Source organism: Drosophila navojoa, chromosome 5 (assembly GCF_054131105.1).
Source record: "Drosophila navojoa isolate 15081-1374.11 chromosome 5, UAZ_NAV_1.0, whole genome shotgun sequence".
Taxonomy (NCBI): domain Eukaryota; kingdom Metazoa; phylum Arthropoda; class Insecta; order Diptera; family Drosophilidae; genus Drosophila; species Drosophila navojoa.
In genome coordinates this window covers 12,007,318-12,028,683 of record NC_142893.1, presented here as the reverse complement: position 1 = coordinate 12,028,683, position 21,366 = coordinate 12,007,318, and the positions used below count along the sequence as shown (strand labels likewise).

At 38.1% G+C, this 21,366-nt stretch overlaps 1 protein-coding gene across 5 annotated transcripts in view; it reads left to right on the top strand.

Annotated features, from left to right (window-relative positions):
* Nucleotides 1–4,525: 4,525 nt before the first annotated feature.
* Nucleotides 4,526–21,366, top strand: part of retn (retained) — a 30,835-nt gene continuing 13,994 nt past the window's right edge. The window contains exons 1-5 of one of the 5 annotated variants that reach the window (XM_089260653.1): nt 4,526–4,729; nt 16,605–16,774; nt 16,859–17,009; nt 18,458–18,881; nt 18,930–19,045. In XM_089260653.1, the coding sequence (XP_089116779.1) occupies nt 4,667–4,729; nt 16,605–16,774; nt 16,859–17,009; nt 18,458–18,881; nt 18,930–19,045 (924 nt within the window). In that variant the 5' untranslated portion in view covers nt 4,526–4,666. Of the gene's footprint in view, nt 5,532–16,604; nt 16,775–16,858; nt 17,010–18,457; nt 18,882–18,929; nt 19,046–21,366 lie in introns of all 5 variants that reach the window. The other 4 variants (XM_089260654.1, XM_018106227.3, XM_089260652.1 and 1 more) reach the window with 4 other exon arrangements.

Here is a 21,366-nt window from a genome sequence, read left to right as displayed (position 1 = left end):
TTCAATCTCTATAAAGTCTATCCCTGTCAGCACGGCATGAACCTTAGACTGGACTGTAGCCTAGACTAATGAATAGTTAAGACTTGAAGTAGACAATTTCTGTGTACTAATAATCTACTAATAATACTAATAAAAAATAATCTATGATTTATAATGATGATTTAAAATTATGATATTAAAATTATTATAAAATAATTTTGTTTTTTATTTCCCCAATATATATATTCTTCCAGTTAAAGATCCCAATTGTTGAATATCTACGATATCTTGGTTTGCTGATAGTTTTTGCAGCGAGAACCAGAAACCAATTTTGTGAGGGTTTTGCTGTGGATCTCTTCAACAAATCGATCCATTGTTTAAATACTTAAAACTTTTATATAGTATACCTCGAGCGTATACAATGTTTATTGTGCTTCTATACTTACGTCAACTGGGGGGCGTGGCAAATCGTGAAGACAGAATCGTTAGACTTTTTTGGGGCGTGACAAACTAAAAGGACTGAATCTTTTGGGGAACTGCATGTAATTAACTTTCTAGCCGAATAGATCTGAGATGCCATAGTTAAATTTTCAGTGCTGTGGAATATCTGAAACTGCTACAGTCAGAAAATGTTATCAGAAGGTTAATATTCACCCACTCTAACTATAATAGATTCAATCGAAATAGGTCTATGATATGCTCTAGCCAGATCAGGAACAAAGACTCCATAGATTGTCTTCAAAATCCAGCTATATATATATATATGTCTCTCCCCATGGGTGTACATGAATAACTTCTAATATATACATAAATGCGCACCTTGAGCGGGCATCGCTACAGTCGCTTAAGCTCTGCTACAAATTCCTCACTTTTTTTATTGCTTTGTTTTTTTTTGTGAATGAAATCGTCGATTGCTTCTAACTGTCTTTCTTACAACTAATTGGGAGATGTATTGAAAAGCTTGTTATATGTGTGTCTAAAGCTAGAGCTATTCGGAAATTATTAATGAAATGCTCGGCTGAAGCTTTTTCCGATGCTGTTTTGGGGCCGCAAGCCAATTCCGTTGTTTTTGTTTTATTTTTTTTTTTTTATTTTTGGGTGAGTGTGTGAAACGATTTCGATCTGGAAATGATCCGCTGGGCATTTGCATGTGGCTGGATACAGATAGACGTAGGCATGAGTTGGTTAAATATCATCAATTATCGATGTGGCTTTCGGGTTCATTCATACGACGACGTTCACGACGTTGATCTGGTCAATCAATTTGGCTCTGGCCCTGGGCAGGCAGTCAGGCAGGCTGGTTAGCTCTCTGGCCGATCGATCGAGAACGACTGCGATGGCATTCGAGAACTAAATCGCTTTCTCACACGTTTGCCACACAACTCTTTGATAGTCTGTCCCGCTCGCAGTGGATTGACAAATTGCATTTCATTTATTAATGATTGCCTAAATGGTGTTTAATTAATTGAACCTCTGGACCCTCTGCGCGTTGAAGTTTCGAAATGTCTATTCAATTATATGTAATTAAATTCGCATTTTTTATCGGACGAACCAACAACAATTCCATATCAATCTATTATCCATTTACACGTTTGTTAACAGCCAAAAAGGTGGTAAAGGATGATGGCTCGGAGGGCGGGCACTTTAATGGCCTTTTAATCTCAAGTTCATAGTTGGGGATTTTTCTTATGATAATTGCAGAGGGGCGTGTGCTCCGCATAATGAAATCAATTTGCGTTGGAAAATAGAGAAAACAAAGAAATGTGATTGAATATGAATAAAAATAATAATAATTAGTCATATAATAAATAAATAATAAGAAAATAAATAAATGAAATAAGAAATATTTTTCTGGGAAAGCCCTAAGGTTGTTTAATAATTATTTTAAAATAATTTTAACAATTTAAAAAAGTTCTTAGGCTCTTTTAGAATCAGTGACCTTATATTGTTTTTTATCCAGTCATATATCTATATTTATTTTAATTTATTTAATATATTACAAATATATTTAAAATATATAAAATATATTTTAAAAAGACTCATATAAAAATGATATTTATATTTTATGAAAAAAGTAGAAAATATAAAAATAAATATAATAAAAATATTTAAGAAAAATATACTATTATATTTTTAGGTACATATATATCACATATTAAATAATATTCTAATAATTCTAATTATTATTTATTTCTTATAATCTAGTTATTCTTAGCTGAAATTTATGTTTGTCCACGAATTTCGTTAAAAATGATAAATGAGTTTTCGGGGCTTCGGGCTCCTGAAAGGTAATTCAACTTTAGTTCACTTTAAGGGTGAAATAATGTAAATTTGCGTCAGCAGCGAGAATTCCCCCAATCGTGCATGGAATATCAAATTCCTAAAGAACTCTTATGTTAAATTTCCTATGAAGTCACACCAAAAAAAGAAGAAGAAAAGAAACAGAAAAAGGGAAAAGAGACGCCAATGGATAAGTGTAATTTCCAAATCTGAAACTCGTAAGAGTCATCAACTAATGAGGCCTCTAAAAGCCGACAAAAAGCATGAAATACATGTAAATAGATACAAATATATACGTATACTATATATATATGTATTTGTATCTGTATCTGTTGTCGTTTCTCTATTCGTATTTATTTATTTTCGAATTGTTTCGGGCACATTTTTCATTTTTCGGCTAAAACACAAAATGCAGGAAATGGACGTGTTGACAAATAAACGATGTTCATACTCGTACATATATTTACCAATGTATGTATCTATGAATTAAACACTAAAACAGCTCACAACAAATTTCACCTGTGCTTTTTAGTTGTTTTGGATTTTTTTCTGTTTTTTTTCGTGTCGTTTTTTGTTTCGTTGATTTTTTTCTTAGCATTTGAAATGCGGACGGGACGTACTTTGAAAATCAAATAGCTTTGGCCCCAAATGAAAGTTAACAACGGCAACAACAAACGGTAATTGTTATACTTGCCAAGGCACACACACACACATACACACACACACTTATGTGCACTTATGCTGTGTGTATCTTATGGCTACATTTTGTTTCACACGCACAACGGATCTGCGGATCTGTCGTTGTGTGCGTGCGAAAATGCCGTTCTATTTATTGAATATTGATAAATGCGCTGCGCTCACAGACGATGGTTAGAGCAAGCGCCTCCAGCCCCTCTCCGCCCGACACACACCTACCGCCCTGCCCCCGTGGCTCAACTCATTTGCGCCACGAATTTGACGTCGTCTCATTAGTCACATTTAAAATTGTATTTAATTACTTTCTCACTTCATCATCAGTCAAGTCTGTGGGTCGCTGCCGCCTCGTCATTGGCGCTTGGGGGGTGGCTAACACCCCACTGCCACAACCGCCGCTCCCCACTCTATCCTGCACAGTGGCTGCGGCTGCGGCTACGGCTGGCTCTGTGCCTTTCCTGGTGGTGTTTGATGAGCGCCTGCGCTCCCTACAAAATGCCAAAGCGTGCAAATACATACATACATACACTCCATATATACTAAGCTTCCACAGACAGGCCGTCGAGAGAAAATTGATATACTCTCTGCTGGCGCGCTGCTCCAGCTCTGCTTTCATCAATCTCAAATTAGTGAAAATCGAAGAGCAACTGCAATTATTTGCGTGGGCTGCTGGCAAATGTAACGGTAAATGGTATTCCATATTATCTATATAGCCAAACATTCATTCCCACCTATACCCACCTACCTACCTATCTAACAAACCTACTTTTTTTTTGTTTTGTTTGTGGGCCATTACAAGTGTAATTTATCTCGCAAATCATTAATCAAGTTCGTGTGCTTGTATTTGGTATTTTCCCGACGCTGGTGGAAAGTGTGTAATTTGCTCGACTGTTTTCCCTCTATATCAAACGGCATTTGGCATAGGCAAGCCACACAAATGTTGACGCCCCACGAAACTACGGCTCTCCGTATGAAAAGGGCGTATTTTAAATTAAATCGCGTATAAAAAAGCGGCAAATTTATGATTGAAAGATACACAAACTATACAAATGGACAACACACTGGCACATACACTCACACGAAAGCACTGTTCAGCATGTTTGCATTGATTTGCGTTTTGCAAAATGGGTCCATTACGGAGTAGACAAACAACACTCGACTCAAGCATCAAAAACATGCTCAATAGTGTAGCCCCACTAAGAGCTTATACACAAATACAAACATGTACACACTCAGTTATCTACAAATAAGTCGCGTGTGTGTGTGTGAGCAGCGAGCGAATGAGCGGCGAGCGCATTGTACACATACACGAGTTTCGTATTGAATAGATTACGATTACAAATTTAATTGAATGCCACCTGAGCACAGCTGAAACGACAATCCGATTGGCCAGCCAGCCAGACCAGCTGGCGAGAGAGAGAGAGAGACCGAGCGGCATCACAAATGAAAACAAATGGGAATGGCACAAACACACAAGCACAGCCACCGCGCACACACGTTCCACTTGTCAGTCGTTCCAATGCGAACGACAGCACCAGAGAGGGAATGGCATTGCCAGGAGAGAGAACGAGCGACAGAGAGGCAGTTGTGCCGCGCGTTGTCTTTTCGTCGCGTCGTTTTTGATGTGCGGAGAGAATCATTTTTATTCCCAATTGGAGTTCCGTGTGCGTCGGGCGAAAGCGGCGGACAGTGCGCGATATCAAACGTGAAATAAATGAACAAATTGTTAATTAATAAGCAACAGGAGCCGATCATCATACCGATCAGGCACCATCAGGTAACAGTAACAACAGCAACGTTTCGCCGACTATTCCAATGTAATCTAAATGTGTTTTGGTGTTGCGTGTGTGTGTGTTTAATGTGAGCGCTCGAAAAGGAGCTGACAACAAGGAGAACGATAACATTTTAATTATTTATATTAGTGTTAATTTTAATTGCCTTCAATCGCAATTCAAGCTAATATGGGCCTGTGCTGAAATTGCAAAAAATACAAAAATTAAAAACAAGCGAAACCACAAAAAATAACGCGAGTTCGATTAACGGTGCTTCTCGAGCTATTCCCTTTTGGCACAACTTCAGCGGCATCAACCGAAATCAACAGCAGCAGCAGCAACAACAACTACAACAACAAGAATACGAAGAGCGCTAAGCGAGGTGACAATTCGAATATTTAATAACGGTAAATCGATGAAATAAACGCAGGAGCAAAAGTAAATGAAAAGCAGGCTAACAAACAGCGAAGCGAAAAAGAGTGTGAACGAGAGAGATAGAAAGAGAGCAAGCAAGCAAGAAAAAAAGAAACAATAATAATAACAACAAAGTGTGCTGTGCAAATTACGTAGAAAGTTGAAAGCTCGCGCATTGATTCCGCTATAAATCGAAACAATTTGCCATCTGCGCTTTGCAATTATAATTATCAAAATTCCATATCCAATTCGAAATCAAAATCAAATTTCACTCGAAGCCCGCACTAAATAAGAAACTTCGCACTAATGCAACTCCGAGTGCATCCGACTATGGATTGCAGCGGCCGTTCAAATAACACTATTGAACGCGATTCCGATTTGGGTGACGATTTGGTAAGCAAAACGAATGAAAACAAAAGACGGAGAATGAGACAAATGACGAAACAAATATGAGTAGAATGGCATATGGCATGTGCGCGTGTACTTGTATGTGTGTATGTGTACATATGTAGCTTAAGCAGTTATTTTAATGCCATAGCAAATAGTTTTATCTAAATTAAACGATATGAAGTCAATTTCCTATTTGTATTGTATAACAGTTTTAGTGTGGAACAGAGTTCGTGATATTGGGCTAATAACAATTAAAATCGAGTTGAAATTTTATGTAGAAATGCATATTCCAGTAATTTGTTTTCTTTTTGAACTATAATTTAGTTTCTCTCAAATAATAAACACTTATTAGCTTTAAATAATATTTGAAATAGAACTATATTATTATTTTTTTAATAATTATAATAGGCTATATATTTTGTGTTTTAATCACATCGAATCATTCAGCTTAAAACGCAGAAGGAAGACTTCCACTAATTATAATATGAAAAGTTTAAAAACATTTTTAAAAATAATCTTTAAAAATAAAAAATCCAATCGACTATAAAAAGCTTTGATTATATTACTGTTGACTAATCCATTCTTACGCTTGACAAATAGCTGGAAAATTGAAAAAACTTGGGGCACGTCAAGAGTCGACGTAATACCAATTAGTCTTTGTATTTAGGTGAAATAGATAAAGTTGTTTATTTGAGTGGACTAAGTGTATGTAAGTGTAACTAAATGGTTTCTAAGAATTCGTGAGTCAAGTGTAGGGGACTTTATAGATATATACAGATATTAAATATATGAAAATAATAAATAAATATAAATATTAAATGAAATATATAATATTATTATATATTTAATACGCCTTAGAGTTGACATGATTTATTAAAAGCTTCCTTGCTGCTTTGCCGTCGGCATTACTACAGATGTAGGCTCTCTCTCTCGCTCTCATATATTATGTTAAAGCTCTGTACGAATGACTAAAAGCTTTGTATTGATGCAATTCTTCGAGTCGCGCGTCTGTTTGCAGATGATTCGAAACGTAATTATAATGTTAAATTGTTGATTCAAAATTAAGCAGAGACGACGCAGCAGCGGAGTCCACAGTTTTTGTGCCCTCTCTGTCTCTTTCTTTTTTTGTAACCCGTTCGTTTTGTTTGCTATGAAGCCGTTAAAAGGTGACATGCTAAATGGTCATACAACGCATTTATTATACACACACACACACATGCAGAGAGAGGGAGACACTCACACACACACACACACTAAGTGCATACACACACAGGCTCATAAATACAAATAGATTCATCTGTTTCTGCTTTGGACCAGGCCTGTGCAAGTGCCCAGTGCCTAGTGGCTTTTGCCTAGACCTAGAGAGGTAGGTGTATTGGCTGGGGCCCTCCAGTGGGTATATCTCGTTCACCTTTCATCAATTGAAAGATCTCTTTCAATTCAACTCTTTGATGGCGTTCATATGTAAATAAAATGTTTAAATATTTGCATTATTTGTTAGTACCTTAAATGAATATTAAATGGGTTTTATTGCCGCTGTGTGTGAGAGTAAGTGAGTATCTATGCATGCGTGTGTGTGTGTGTGTGTGTGTGTGTGTGCATAGGCACAGGTATGCTCTTTTCTTCAATAAAACTCTTGTTAGGCCTCTTTTGTTTTTCTTTCATTTTTATTTCATTGTTGATAGACAGTGTGCCGCGTTGATCAACAATGAGCCAGACTTTATACATAAATATACACATACAGACATATACATATATGTATGTACTGAGTCAGATACTTGGCTATTTACATAATTTTTAATAGCTTCGGAATTTTTTTGGGCTCCTCCGAATTGCCCCTTTTGATAGCCTTGTGCAAACATTGTTCCCAGTCATCCAACTCTGCTTCTTCTCGCACTTTCTTCCTCTTTTTCGTTTTCTTTGCATAAAATATTGTATAAAATTCAACAGTTAATTGAACACTTCGATTATAGCGAGGGTTGCCACTGATATATGTGGGTGAGTGTTTGTCAATTAAATTAACTTGAAACAGGCTCAATCGGATGTCGGACGGACACACACACACACACATACACACACGCATAATGCTGGTGTCATTCGCGCGTCCGATTTTTAATATCAAATCCTAGGGCATATTGAAAAACTGTTAAACTGAAACGAGACTCGGAGATTTTGGACCAAAAGTCACGATTAACGAATAATGTGGGCTGTCAAAAAGTCATAAATTCTCAAATGAAGCGAGTCCGAGTCCGAGTCGGAGTCGGAGTTGAAGTTGAAGTCGTGCCCCAGCGCTGTTGCAGCCTCAACATCATCTCTGCGTTCGTCATTTGAGGCACAGCTTTAATTACTTGGGTTAAACGCACAGTTTAAAATTCATTGAAGTTGGCTTGATTTTTGAATCGTTTTTAAATTAAATCAAGCAATGTGTGTGTGTGACACTTCAAAAGGAGAAAGAGAGTGGGAGTGGGAGAGTGAGAGTGAGGGAGTGAGAGAGGGTGAGAGTGGGGGGCAGCTGTCCGGCAACGCGCACGTGTTTAACATCAGCGCCATTTGCTGTTCCCACATTAAATCATTGACTGTGGGAGCTGTTGGCTGCTTTGACTGCGCTCTGTCTCTGTGTGTGTGTGAATCTCAGTGACGTTAACTGCTGTTTTGGTTTACAGATTCCCAGTTTAGCACTTGCCTGCGATTGCCTCTTATCCGATGGAAAATTAGCTGACGTTTTGGGCTACCCCAATGTCCCCCCCACCAAAAATCAAACAATATATGTTCCATGCCGGACTCAATTCCATAACTGGGGGGCATTTCTGTATCTGTGTGTGTGTCTGTGTGCGACTCTTAATGCACTCAGCGACGGCAACGGCAACGGCACCTGTTATAATTTGTTTGGCTTCTTGTACGCTGACAGGCAACGATTTGTATTAAATTCTTTGTTGGGCTCTCGAGGCAGTTGAGAGGCACATGAGAGAAAGAGGGAGCGGGAGGAAGAGTGTGTGTGTGTGTAAAGATATTTGATTAAGTATGCAAGCGTCTTCGAGGCGAGCGAGCGAAATGTCGCCTTTGGGGCAAGCTTTCAAAATCAATGGCAGATGAAATTTATTTATTGGGGAATGGAACTGGCAGGGATAGGGAGTTGGCGCCATCTTGAAAATGCATTTGTTGCATTCAGGTCGCGTCATCGTTTTGTATTCACGTATAGTTAATTTAATTAAAAACACAACAAATAAAAAGAACGCAAATGTCAAAGCAATAGAATAAATAGCAATAAACAGCAATGGCGACAAATGCCAAAGCCTCTCTCACACGCACACACACACACACAGTCACACAACCAATTGCAAAGCAAAAAAAAAAAAAAACTCATAAAAATTATGATTATTACAGTTTTGTTTAGAATGAATTTATGAATTATTTTTCAACCATAGCTAATAAAATTGTTAATTGGATTTTTCCAGCACTGGCGGCCGCTCAGCAGCTGCAGCTGCTTACGAGCTGCGATAAAGTGTAATAAACGAAACATACGCACATACACATATACATATAGTGCGAATACACGAATACACGCACACATGCACCGGCACATATAAAAGCTTATTATCAAAGCACTAATAAATACAACGTCTCGCCTCGCGACGCCTTGTGAAAGGGCGTGGCTTTAGTTATTTTTTGTTCTTGTTTGTTTCATTGACTTTGCAAGCGCTCGCGCAAAAACGGACGCCTGACCGAAAGCTCTCGCTGGCCCGTGTAAATGCGGCGAAATTAAATGAACGAACAAACAAATGAGAAATGGCAAAAGAACAGGCGAATTTAAGACGACGAAAATGCAATGCTCTTCCACGTAATGAAATGAGCTAAAAAATACCAAATGTCGATTTAAATAAAATAAAATAGGTATTATTTTCTTGCCAAGATAAAAGAGTGAGATTTGTGAATCAGGGATCTGTGCATTGGTTTAGACTGAAGGCTAATATTTGATATAGAATATAGTAAATAGAAATGCCAAATGTCGAATATTCTCTGCAAGTGCATAAAGAGAAGCGACCAAAAAGCTTTCGACGCGATCTACAGACCGGCAGGCGCAGCAAGGCAAGGTTTATTTTCGCCGTCTGCAATAAAAACAATGCGGTTTCTTCTTCTTCATTATTGCCGCCTGCAATCGGAACTAGAAGAAGGCAAGGCAAAGAGTTACCACTAGCAGAAAGCGTCTTTTTGGCCCTTTTATTCATAGGTTTTTAACCGGTTTCATTTTGTTGTTGTTGCTTTTTTACATTATTTTATTGTTTACGCGAAATTTTCATCTTCACAGACACACATACATACATATGTACATAGGCACACACGCAATTGCTTACCCAACATGGGCGTGCGTGTAGCGCCCATATAATAGTGGGTAGGTGGTTGTTGTTGTTGTTAATCGTGTCTGTGGGGTGTGGGGGTCGGTCAGTGGGCTCGTTCGCTGGTTCGCTCTGTTGGATCGTCCAGCCAGCGGGCAACCGGCACAGCGAATGCGCCATTATGTTTTGCTGCCCGTTTCGGTTTCAGTTTCTGTTTTGTTGTTTCCATTTTTATATTTTATTCGCTTTATTTTTTCCGCTTCGTCGCGTTGCGAGCGAATGAAATGCGCGACGCACACAAACACATTTACGCGCGCGCATTCACACACACACACACACACACACAGCATTAGCATTTGCTCTTGCACTCGCACTCATGCTCATATTACATTCATCTGTGTATATGCTGCCTGTGCGTGTGTGTGTGTATGTGGGCATGTATCTCAGAGATACGTTTTGCATTTTAATTTTATTTTCATGCTCTTCGGCCTGCAGCGGCGTTTCCGTATCGACCACGTTGCACATGTTTTGGTCCTGCCCTTAATATATATGTATGTATGTGTGTGTATATATATGTATATGTATATGCATTTATGTATGTACATGTATTTCTTGTGTACTTTTTTAGCCGCCAGCTCTTTCTGCTTGCTGTTGTTGTTGTTGTCGTCGTCATCGTCGCAGCGCGTTGAAATAATTCGCCACGGGGTAGATGCGTAAATGAGCAATTTTTATTTATGTGAGTTTGCTCGCATTTTTATTCAGATATTCACATATAAGAAAAAGCCGCCATTTATTACATATGCATGTGCATGCATACATACATATGTATGTGCAGATGTATGTATGTACAACTATTCTTAAGTGCCTACACATGTGGGTGTGCATAAAAAACTAATTTTTTTACATATATGAGAAAGATTTTACACAGTTTTAAAATACAGCTCAAGCTAAAATTGAATTAGGATTTTGCTTTAATTCGAATATCATTTTGTATATAATATCTAATTATTAGTATGCTTTTTTTTTTTATATACATAAATAAAAAATAAAATATGAAGTTATTCATTTTATTATATTAAAGTAAATTAAATAAATATTCCATGTTGATTTGATTAATAATATATAATTTGTACATACATATACCATATACATATAGAAAATCTATTTGCTTTAAAAATATTGCATTTGAGCTTTAACAAAGCTCTAAAATTCTTGAATTTAATTCAAACTTATCATAATCTAAAAATGTATTTATGTTTTTAGTTTCAAATTAAATGTTTAATATGAAAAACAAAGCTGAGTTCTCTTTTAATTTCTGAAAAATATAATAAAATTGTTATCCTTGAAATGTTATGCAAAAGAAAAACCTCAAAGATTTTCCAAACATCTCAGTTTTTCCGCAGTCTATCAAAATTAGTATTCCTTGTCTTTTCAAGATAATATTACTAAGCTGCTTTCCAGGAATACAACGGAAAAAATATATATAATAGATAATTCTACAAAATTTGACTATAAAAAGAAAACGTTAATAAACTTAAGACGCCAGCACGCCCAAAGAGCAGAGCACTTGAATCGTAGGAGCATTAGGACATCTAGTTTACAGTTCGGTCTAAAAAAACACACACACACACACACATGCATAGCAAGATTTGAATGAAGCGGAGAGAGAGGTAGCTGAGAGAGAGAGAGAGGTCGTGTATAGATAGACATATGCCTGCAATATAATCTTAATCCTTCACACAATAAACGGTTGCCTGCCTCCGCCTCTGGTAGCTAGCTGATCCTGTTTGCATGCTGCGCCCTTCACAGCTTGGCACTGCGGCACTCGACGCATTATGGATTTGTCGTCCTTTTGTTTTAAATTAGCACGGCATGTTGCACATGCGGCGTAGCGCTGTCCGGCTGTCCGTGCTGTCCATGCTGTCCGTGTTGCCCGCCGTGCAGGCCGCAATCCGTATGATGAGCGATGCTAGGGATGCCAATGCCGACGGCAGCGTCAATTCTCTGACGACCCTGAGTGCTTCCGACAATTTGTCAGTGCAACAATAGCAATTGTTGTTCATATCAACAACAACAAGAACATCAACAGCAGACAGAAATTAACTAAAATGCATTTGTGGTCAAATGCAATGATAATAAATTAAGATAAATTATTTTCAAACGCTTCTATCGAAATTAATGTAAACTAATTAGTGATAAAAACTGTCAACGGCAAATAAATTGAATATTCTACCCATACGAATGCAATTCGCCGTTAGATAGTATCCACATTAGCCCCAGTCGGCTCTTTGTGCCCCCATATTGTCACAAATGTCGCCGTCGTCGTCGTCATTTGCGGTGCATTGAAAGCTATTAAAGTAAATTGCAATGAGCGGGACCCAAAACTCATGCCCATACCCATACCCAGACCCGAACCCGGACCCGGTGACGGTGCCGTTGCCGTTGCCGGTCATACCTGCCCGCAATTGTCGTATCTCTAATGTGAGTAGTACACATGTATCGGCTCGTATCTGTATTGTGGGTGCACTCATTGGGTTTTCGCGGGGACTTCTGCAGCAGGTCTAATTGCGATTTAATGTCTTTTCGGCCTTTTTCCTATGAAACTCACAAAAGAGACGAAGCAAAGGAGCGCGATAATACCGAACGAGACTCTATCAATGCGCTGGCTGAGGCCAAATTAATGGAGCTAGCTTGTGCTACTAAATACTATCTACAACTAGACAAATAACTCAATGGAAATCTATCTGAGCTGGCGACATACATAGTTTTTCGGTTTTGGTTCCAACCTCGTATATATAATAAGATCATTAGCGGCTTTTGCCTCAAATAGTGGAAAAGTGGCACAGCTTATCGTCAGTTCATGATTTATGCGACACTTGCACATAATTGCATAGAGATATTAAATTATCGTCGCACATAAAAGAGCCCCAGACACAGATATGCAATGACAATGGCTGGAGCTGGGCGGTAATTGAGAAACTGCATTAGTTTCTTCCATGCAAATCGAATAGGAATGCAATTTCGAATTGTTTGTCAGCCTTGGTTTATGATGATTTACGAACTGATTGGGCATATTGGCTTTGTGCAACGCCCGACCGACCGTCTGTCAGTCTGTCTATTCGTATGTCTCTATATACACATATCTGGATTGGTCGCTTTGTATGTCTGATTCGTAGAGCTCATTCGTTATTATTGAAGCTGGAGACTTGAAATTGGGAATGCCTAGATTGCCTAGATTCCTGGTATCATCTAAGGCTATAAACTTATATTAAATTTGGGGGGATATACATACCGAAAACAACTCTAGAATCCTGCTAAAGCTTAGCTAAAAATTATATAAACATGTCGACTGGGGCGTGGCATATCGGGAAAGCAATGTCCCACCTACACCGCTTTAATTACAAACTATACAAGTTTACTTCTAACTTGACCTGATGGTACTTTTTCTAGTCTTTCCCCCTTTTATAGAAGTGACTAATAATGTCATGGATTTACATAAGTTTTTCTTTTAACATCTGAAGAGAAAATATAATTAAATTTTTATTGAGGTATACTTTAAGTAATGAATACTCGATCCGATTTGGTTTTTAAACAATGTTCGTAACACCTCGTATTTTCTTTTATATATTTGGTGAACGAAAACGAATATAAATGTAATACATATATTATTTAGTATATTGAGCCCCTTTTATAGTGTTTAATATTATAAACATATATGTATATATATATGATATATTATATAATTATAATATAATACATATATCATTTAACACATTTAGCCAGTTTTATGGAGCTTCACATTTTCTATAAAATTATAATTAATTACTTCAAATAATATATATTCAGCCAGTTTTGATCTACTATGCTTACAAATTTTCTTACACTTAAATTTGAGATATATTTCATATATTAATTTTTATTTTTTTTTTATGAAATTTTCATAAACAATTTTCTGTATATGCAATAAAATTTTCATATATATTTCATATCTTGAACTCGCCTGGTTATCGATCGGCTAATGAAGTGCATCAGGCAAAGTAAGAAAATGTACTTCATTTTGTTGCTGTTGTTGTTGTTGTTGTTGTTGTTGTGTGCAACACGCAACTGAGAGGCACAAACAACATTAAAGCGGTGCAAATTCGTTGTGCATTAATTAGACATTTTATAGGTGCAACACGGCGTAAACTACACGCCTTTAGCAGTGGCCGGGGCTGGGGCTGCGGCCGGGGCTGGGACAGCCGCAGACCAGGCCCAATACCACAATTATTGTTTGGGCCTGGTCAACAGCAATGGCAACAAAATGAGAGGCGAATATAAGGCAACGGCAAACCGCAACTAAAATGTTGCCAGCGAAGCGTCCATCGGCCTCTGAGTGCACATATTTCGCATGGATTCGATAACTTACATTAATTTGATGTACACACACACACACACACATGTATGCATTGTTATGCATGTGTGTGTGTGTGTATGCAAATATGGCTGGATGCATGTGGTAACCGCGAATTGCCAACTAACTAACCAACCCAATGCAGCGCAAAGCATCCAATGCGAGCAGCGATCAATATGAGAGAGAGAGACAGAGAGAGAGTGGGAGAGAGAGAGACTCTGTTGAGCGGGAGGCTGTTGCCACTAAACAGCGGCAAGAGCGAGACGTTACCATTTCATTATGCGCGTCCGCGTTCGCATTTGCATCGTTGAGCGAGCCAGTTTGGAATAACAGTTTGCTTGGGGTTAACCAAATGGTGTTGCCAATACATTTAGCCACATACGCAATTGGCCAATACACTGAGAGAAATGCCAAAGCAAAGCCTACTTATTGAATTGCATTAAAATTGAATTTTGATTAATCATAAAGAGATAAGATTTATTATTGGCATTTATAAACCATTTTATATTATAATATTGGGATTTTATAAAAATATATATAATTTATATGAATATTATTTTTATTATTATTATTATTTTTTTTTTTTGCTTTACAGAAATTAAATTAAATTAAAGTATAGCTTATGTATTTTTCTTAGTTATCTTTTTTATACAAGTTTTCTATACATAAGTATTTCTAAACAATTTATTAAAAATATTTTGTTGGCCAAATTAAGGGCAGATTTATAAAGTCAAGTCTTCAAATTGCCGCAGCTAATAAGCAGTTCACAGCTTGCATAAGTAAGAATTTGTACTTAAAATTCACAGAGTTGTTTTAATATGTCCGTTAATTAAGTATATCAGGATTTTATTTATTTTTATTTTATTTTTTTTTATATATATATACTTTCGTCAACTTTGAATAGCTTTCATATTTAATGGACTTCATCAAAGAACTAACTGGAACTATAATACATTTTAAGCTCATTCATTACTCCATTAAGCTTGATTGCCAGACAGATTTCTGTTATTTTAGACCCAAAGGACCTTTAATTCAAGCCGTATCTATCCTAGTTCAGTATTGATTTCTCATCTAATTCATACATCACTCGAATATGCCCAACAATTTGTCACAGTGTAGAGCTATGCGTACTAACTAAAGCTCTTTTGTGTCTTGCGCCAAACTTCAAAGAATTCTTGGAACTTTCGAGCTAAACGGCGGCTGCTGCGAATGCCATAGAGCGCGCACAGTCCATCAGAGCTCAGTTTGTCTATGTGTGCTTTGGTTTTGGTTGCATTTATGATTACAGCAATGCGACAACCAAGACGTCGACAACAACAACAACAACAACAACAATAACGATACCGGCGATAAATGTTGTATACACATATGAAAATAGTTGCAAACTGCTGCTGCTGCTCATGATGATGATGATGATGATGATGATGATGTTGTTGTTGTTGTTGTTGATGGACTAGCTAGCCTCAGTGTAACCTGTGCCTGCCTCAGCTTGGCTTACATTGTGCGGGGCAGGTTACATTGTGTTTGTGCTGCTATCGCTTGGCTGCCGCTTGAATGTGTTTAAATTGAAAATTCCCGATTTGCACACAGTCACAGATGCGCTTAATTTGCACCTCTCCAAATGCATAAAAAGCAAAGACCGGACCGCGGACATGCAGCAGCAGCAGCAGCCACAGCAGCAGCAGCAGCAACAACAACAAGAGCCGGCCAAGCGTAGCGGACTTCTAGCCAGAGTCACGGCTGGCAATAGTACGCTTGAAACGTCTGTGGCCACGGATACGCCATGGATGTAACTCGCAACGACCTGGCGGCTACACTCGCCTTTAATGGCCTGAATGGACCTGCGGCTGTTCTGGCTCTGACTGCGGCTCAAAGTCTGGCTCTGACTCGGACTCTGACTCTGAGTCTGGTTGTGGCTCTGCTTGATTGCCATTACCGGCTTGCCATTGTTAATTTATTAAGTGGTTACCTTTGTTGTCGCCTCGCTGGCAATACAATTGAAATTGCTGGAGCTCTCTTTCCCCCTCTCTCTCTCTGTCTCTCTTTGTTTAAGTGTTAATGTTGTCCTGCCTTGGACTTGGCCAGAACAATGAACATTTGCTAAGTGCTGCCCACGCAGTCGCAGCACGTTGCACGCTGCACGCTGCACGTTGCACGCTGCCAAAGCCGCCGCAAGTTGACAAAGTGCTCAACATTTGGCCAGCACAGCGGGCGTTCAATGGACCTGGGCAAGATTCATTGAGCGCAATCGATGCGGCATGTTTTGACATAAGCGCCACCATCAATTCCAATGTCTGTTGCACTAATTCTCTTTACTCTCCCTCTCTCTCTCTCTCTCTCTCTGTGTTGCAGTCCCACGGCGATCGAACGGATGACGAGATGCGCGACTGCGACTCCGTAGACGGTGAACATCATCAGCTGAGCGCCAAGGCGGCTATCGCAGCTCGACTCAGTCACACAGTGGCCGGCGGCGCTGGCCTCAACTTTGCCAGTCCAGAGCAGCAAACAGATCTGCCACTCAGGTGAGTTTGCCCTAGCCACGATCATCTACATATATCGCCTGTATTATCCATCTATTTCAATTGTCATTCTTCTGCTTGGGACAGCCATCATCATCAACTGCCGCCGAATCATCCGCTCAACGCTCTGGGCAGCTTCATGGGCATCGGCGGACTACACAGCATTCCAAATCTCCAGCACAGCGACGTGCTCGAGAAGCTCAAGATGCAAGTGCGCGACATGAAAGTGGGCCTCATGGTGAGTGTCAAAGCAATTAGAACTGATCTAGTAAATCTAGGAAAGCTAAATGTGTAAGAGAGAAGGGCCGGTGGGGGGTATTGGGAAACTTAAAGGTTAGACATAAGTTGGAGAGAGTTTGGAGAGCAAAGTAATCTAAAGTGTTTTCATTTATTCTAACAATAATAATATATTCTAATAAAACTGTTAGATTTAAAAGAAAATACATAAAATACAAAGCATAGCAAATAATAAATAAATAATAAAAAAAGAAATTAAATTATAAATAAATGTGTTTAAAAAAAATGATAAACAGTGCAAACTTAAAAAAAATATGCAAATATAAAATAAACTATTATACAAATTTGGAAAAAAAAATAATAATAAAAAATAAATAAATTGCACTAATAATATAAAACTAAAACACAAATTAAAAATAAAATAAATAAAAAAGAACAATACAAAATTGAAGTATATGTATATAAAAGTAAAACAGGAAAAAAAAAAAATTAAAAAGCCCAGCAAAAATAAACAAAGAGAAATAGTTTAAAAAAAAAAAAAAAAAGCAATATAGCACTAAAACAAAAGAAAAAAAATAAAATAATGTTCATTAATAAATGAACAAATTTATAAAAAATGCAAATAATAACAATAATGATAAAAACATATAATAATATAATATATAATATATATTTAATAAAAAATAAAATATAAATATCAATAAAATAAAAAAATAAATAAAATTAAAAAAAAAAAAAAACAAAACAAAAATAAGTAAAATAAAAAATAAGTAAAATGAAAAAATAAATCAAATAAAGAAATTAAATAAAATAAAAAATAAAATAAAATAAAAAATAAAATAAAATAAATAAATACAAATAAGAAAAATATAATAATATGAATGAAATAAATAAATATCTTTAATAATCAGAACTCTATATATAAAATATATATAAATAAAATATATAGTATATGCAAACTATTATTTATAAAGTTAGACTAATATTTTTTACTTCGCTCCACTATTTAAATGCAACACAAAATATATATGTATATATATATTTAATTCATTACTCAAGAATTTTTAGAGACTTTAATAAAAATACTGAAACAATAACAATTGTTAATTAACATTCCACAAAAGCACTTCAGATTCTGTTTTTTTTTTTTTTAATTGAAATTCACATTTCATTTTTATGTAGAGCAATAATAAATATAAAATAAATATTTCAAAATCATAAAACAGAAACACCTTGGAACAATTTTTGGATATATTATAAATTGTCATTGAATTTTATATAAAATAAATTTCAATTAAATACACATTTTTATATCAAATTGTGTGATTTGGAATTTAAATCGTAGAATTCGTAAATAATATTTACTTTTGATAGAAAGTTCGCATGGAGGTAAAAATGTTTGATTCCGTTTTGCCAGTTGGCCTAAATTCCATTTCGTTTGGCTTGCAGGAACAGGACTATGCGGCAGCGGCACATGCAGCGGCATTCGGGGCGAATATGCTGCCCACGACGATCAGCTCGGCCTTTCCGCTGGCCCACAATTCGGTGGCAGCCGCTGCGGCAGCTGCATCCTTTGGCCATGCGGCCAATGCGGCGGCCAGCAATGGCGCCAGCTACAATGGAGGAGGAGGAGGAGGAGGCGCCGCTGCAGCCAGTGGAGCAGGAGGAGCTGTGGCAGCTGGCAGCAATAATGCAGGTGGTCCAGGTGGCGGCACCACCAATGCAACTGGCAACAACAGCAGCAACAACAATAACAATAGCAACAATAACAGCAACAGTAACAACAACAGCAACAGCAACAACAGCAACAACAATGCCGGCAATGGTCATCCCTTTTCGTTTGCATCGCCGACAGCGCCAAGCGCCAAAGAAGGTTGGTATGGGGCTGGGGATTAGCCGGTGCTTAAACTGTTGAACTCAGCGCGTCATTTTGCAGCTAATTCCGCATCAAATTCATCGACGTCCAGCGAGGCATCCAATTCATCGCAGCAGAATAATGGCTGGAGCTTTGAAGAGCAGTACAAACAAGTCAGACAGGTTAGTGTTAGTCAATTTAATCTCTTTGCAAACAAGCCGAGCCAAGCGAAGCTAAGCCAAGCCAGACTCTAGGGGAGATGATGCGGCGATGCGGCGCAGAGGCTGGTCGGGTCCAGCCGTTTAGGCAAACTATCAATTAACGGCTAATAGCCAAGATCTTGAACCAGTTGCCTTTCCGTTAAGATGAGTCGAGTTTTGTGTCTCTGTCTACCTACCTACCTCCCTCCCTCTCTCTCTCTCTCTCTCTCTGTCTCAGTTACGAGTGCAGCCGGGGGATGCGCCAAGTTTTGATCTCGTTTTGACGCTTCGGCCCGAAGCTGTTCACATGCAATAAAGAGTTCCGGTTTGCTGCAATTGAGCAATTAATGCTCACATCTTGAGCACACACACACACACACATGCACACACTCTCGCACTAATTTGGTGAGAAAATAGGCAGTTTATTCATCGTTTTTGGCCCTGCTTACGAGATGCTGGGCGGTCCACAAGTGCCCAGAAGTGTTGGGACTTTTGGGCCTGAATTTCTACACGCATCGCTGCAGAGACAGCATGAAATTTGTAGCCGAAGTGCACAATCTCGAGTAATTAAAATAGTTTGGGTCTACTCTAGGGCTTTGTACGGCGTTGCCAAATTGTTGCGCCGTGTGAACCGCAACAGCTTTTGCCGCTGGCCATAAAAACTAAACTTCGATTAACGTTCGCTCGGCCCGAATGGCCCGGCGCATCGGCGTGTACACCCCCTTCGACTCTCCCACCACTGTGTCCGAGTCTCTTTGGCAATTCATCAAACAGCCCGCATTCTCTATGCACTATAAAAACTTTGACCCTTACACATCAAGAGAGATACAAATGTAGCTGTGTAGCTGCGCTTCACGCTTATAACACCTTCCGTCGAGGCTGCAAACCGGCTTAGTGAACCAGCCAACGCCTACCAACCAGCTGCGAGCCTCTCAGCTCGGGTCTGCTCAGCTCTGGTCGGGTCTGCTCAGTTGCTCTCTGGCTTCTGGCAGGTTCCCTTGGACCCCTAATCCCTTTCAAGCAGCCACAAAATGGCGGCTTTCATTAATTTGTGTAAAATGTGGCCAGCGCTGCTCAAAACGATAATTATGTTAATTGAGTGAGTAGCTGCCGCATATGAAAAGCCATTTTGAATTTGTCTGCCGACGCCTGCCGACGAGATGCCAAAAAAGAAAATCATTCTACACGGGTGTGGGGCAACTGCGACTGCGACTGCGACTGTGAGTGCCGCCCCAACGCCACTCGCCACTCGCCTTCATCGTCATCGTCATCAGACATCCAAAGCAACTATCCACCCATCCATCCATCCATCTATCCATCCATCTATTCAGCTCTTCATCTCTGCAGACGAAGACGAAATATTATTTTTGGTATATTTTTCCTCGTTTCTATATGATTTAGTTTTGCTTTATATATGTGTGTATATATGCATATATATACTCACATATATTTATATATATATATATGTAGTTGGCTTGCTCTCATTAATCAATGTCAATTATCTGTACATACTGAATAATTATGTTTAATTATAGACAGACCCCAAAGCATTTTCCAATATTATTTTATTTTATCATACGAGCATTTCCTTTGTACATACATATATAGTACATACATATACATATATACATATATATGTATATTCATATACTTCTACCCAATTGCACTTTCTAGATTATGAAACTGTTTTGGCGCACTTTTGCCCATTATTTCGTGTTAATCATTATTTATTCTATTGCCGATTTGTTGGAAAAGGCAATGAATTTCCATTTTAATTATGGCCAGCGAACGTTCTCAAATAATTAACACAAAAAAAAAATTAATTATCGCCTTTGGCAACTCTTGCAAATTAGTTCACTTTTGTTTAATAACTTACATTTTATTGGTCCATTTCGAAAATCGATTCATTTCGGCCCGCTCAAGACCAGACCCAGCCCATAAGTAAATGTAATTCGTTTTCATTTCGGCCTTTTTGGCAATACGGCAAAAGTTTTCGCTTTAAGTTTTTAGTATTTTTATTGTAGCGAAATTGGCTTTTGGGTTTGTTTTGTTTTCTATACACGCTCACCTACCAATTGAAGAGAGTATATTGGTTTGGTGTAATGTCGGAAAGTGAGAAAGTGAGATTCGGAATATGAAAAGAAGACATTGGCGGTTGGTATGGCCTACTCTTGATGAGAACAGATAGATAGATAGATATTGATGCCTTATATATTCATTAAAGGCGTGGCAAACCAGGGCATACTATATTTGGTATAAGAAAAATACCTTAAATAGAGATCTGAAATTTTAAATAGATGCTC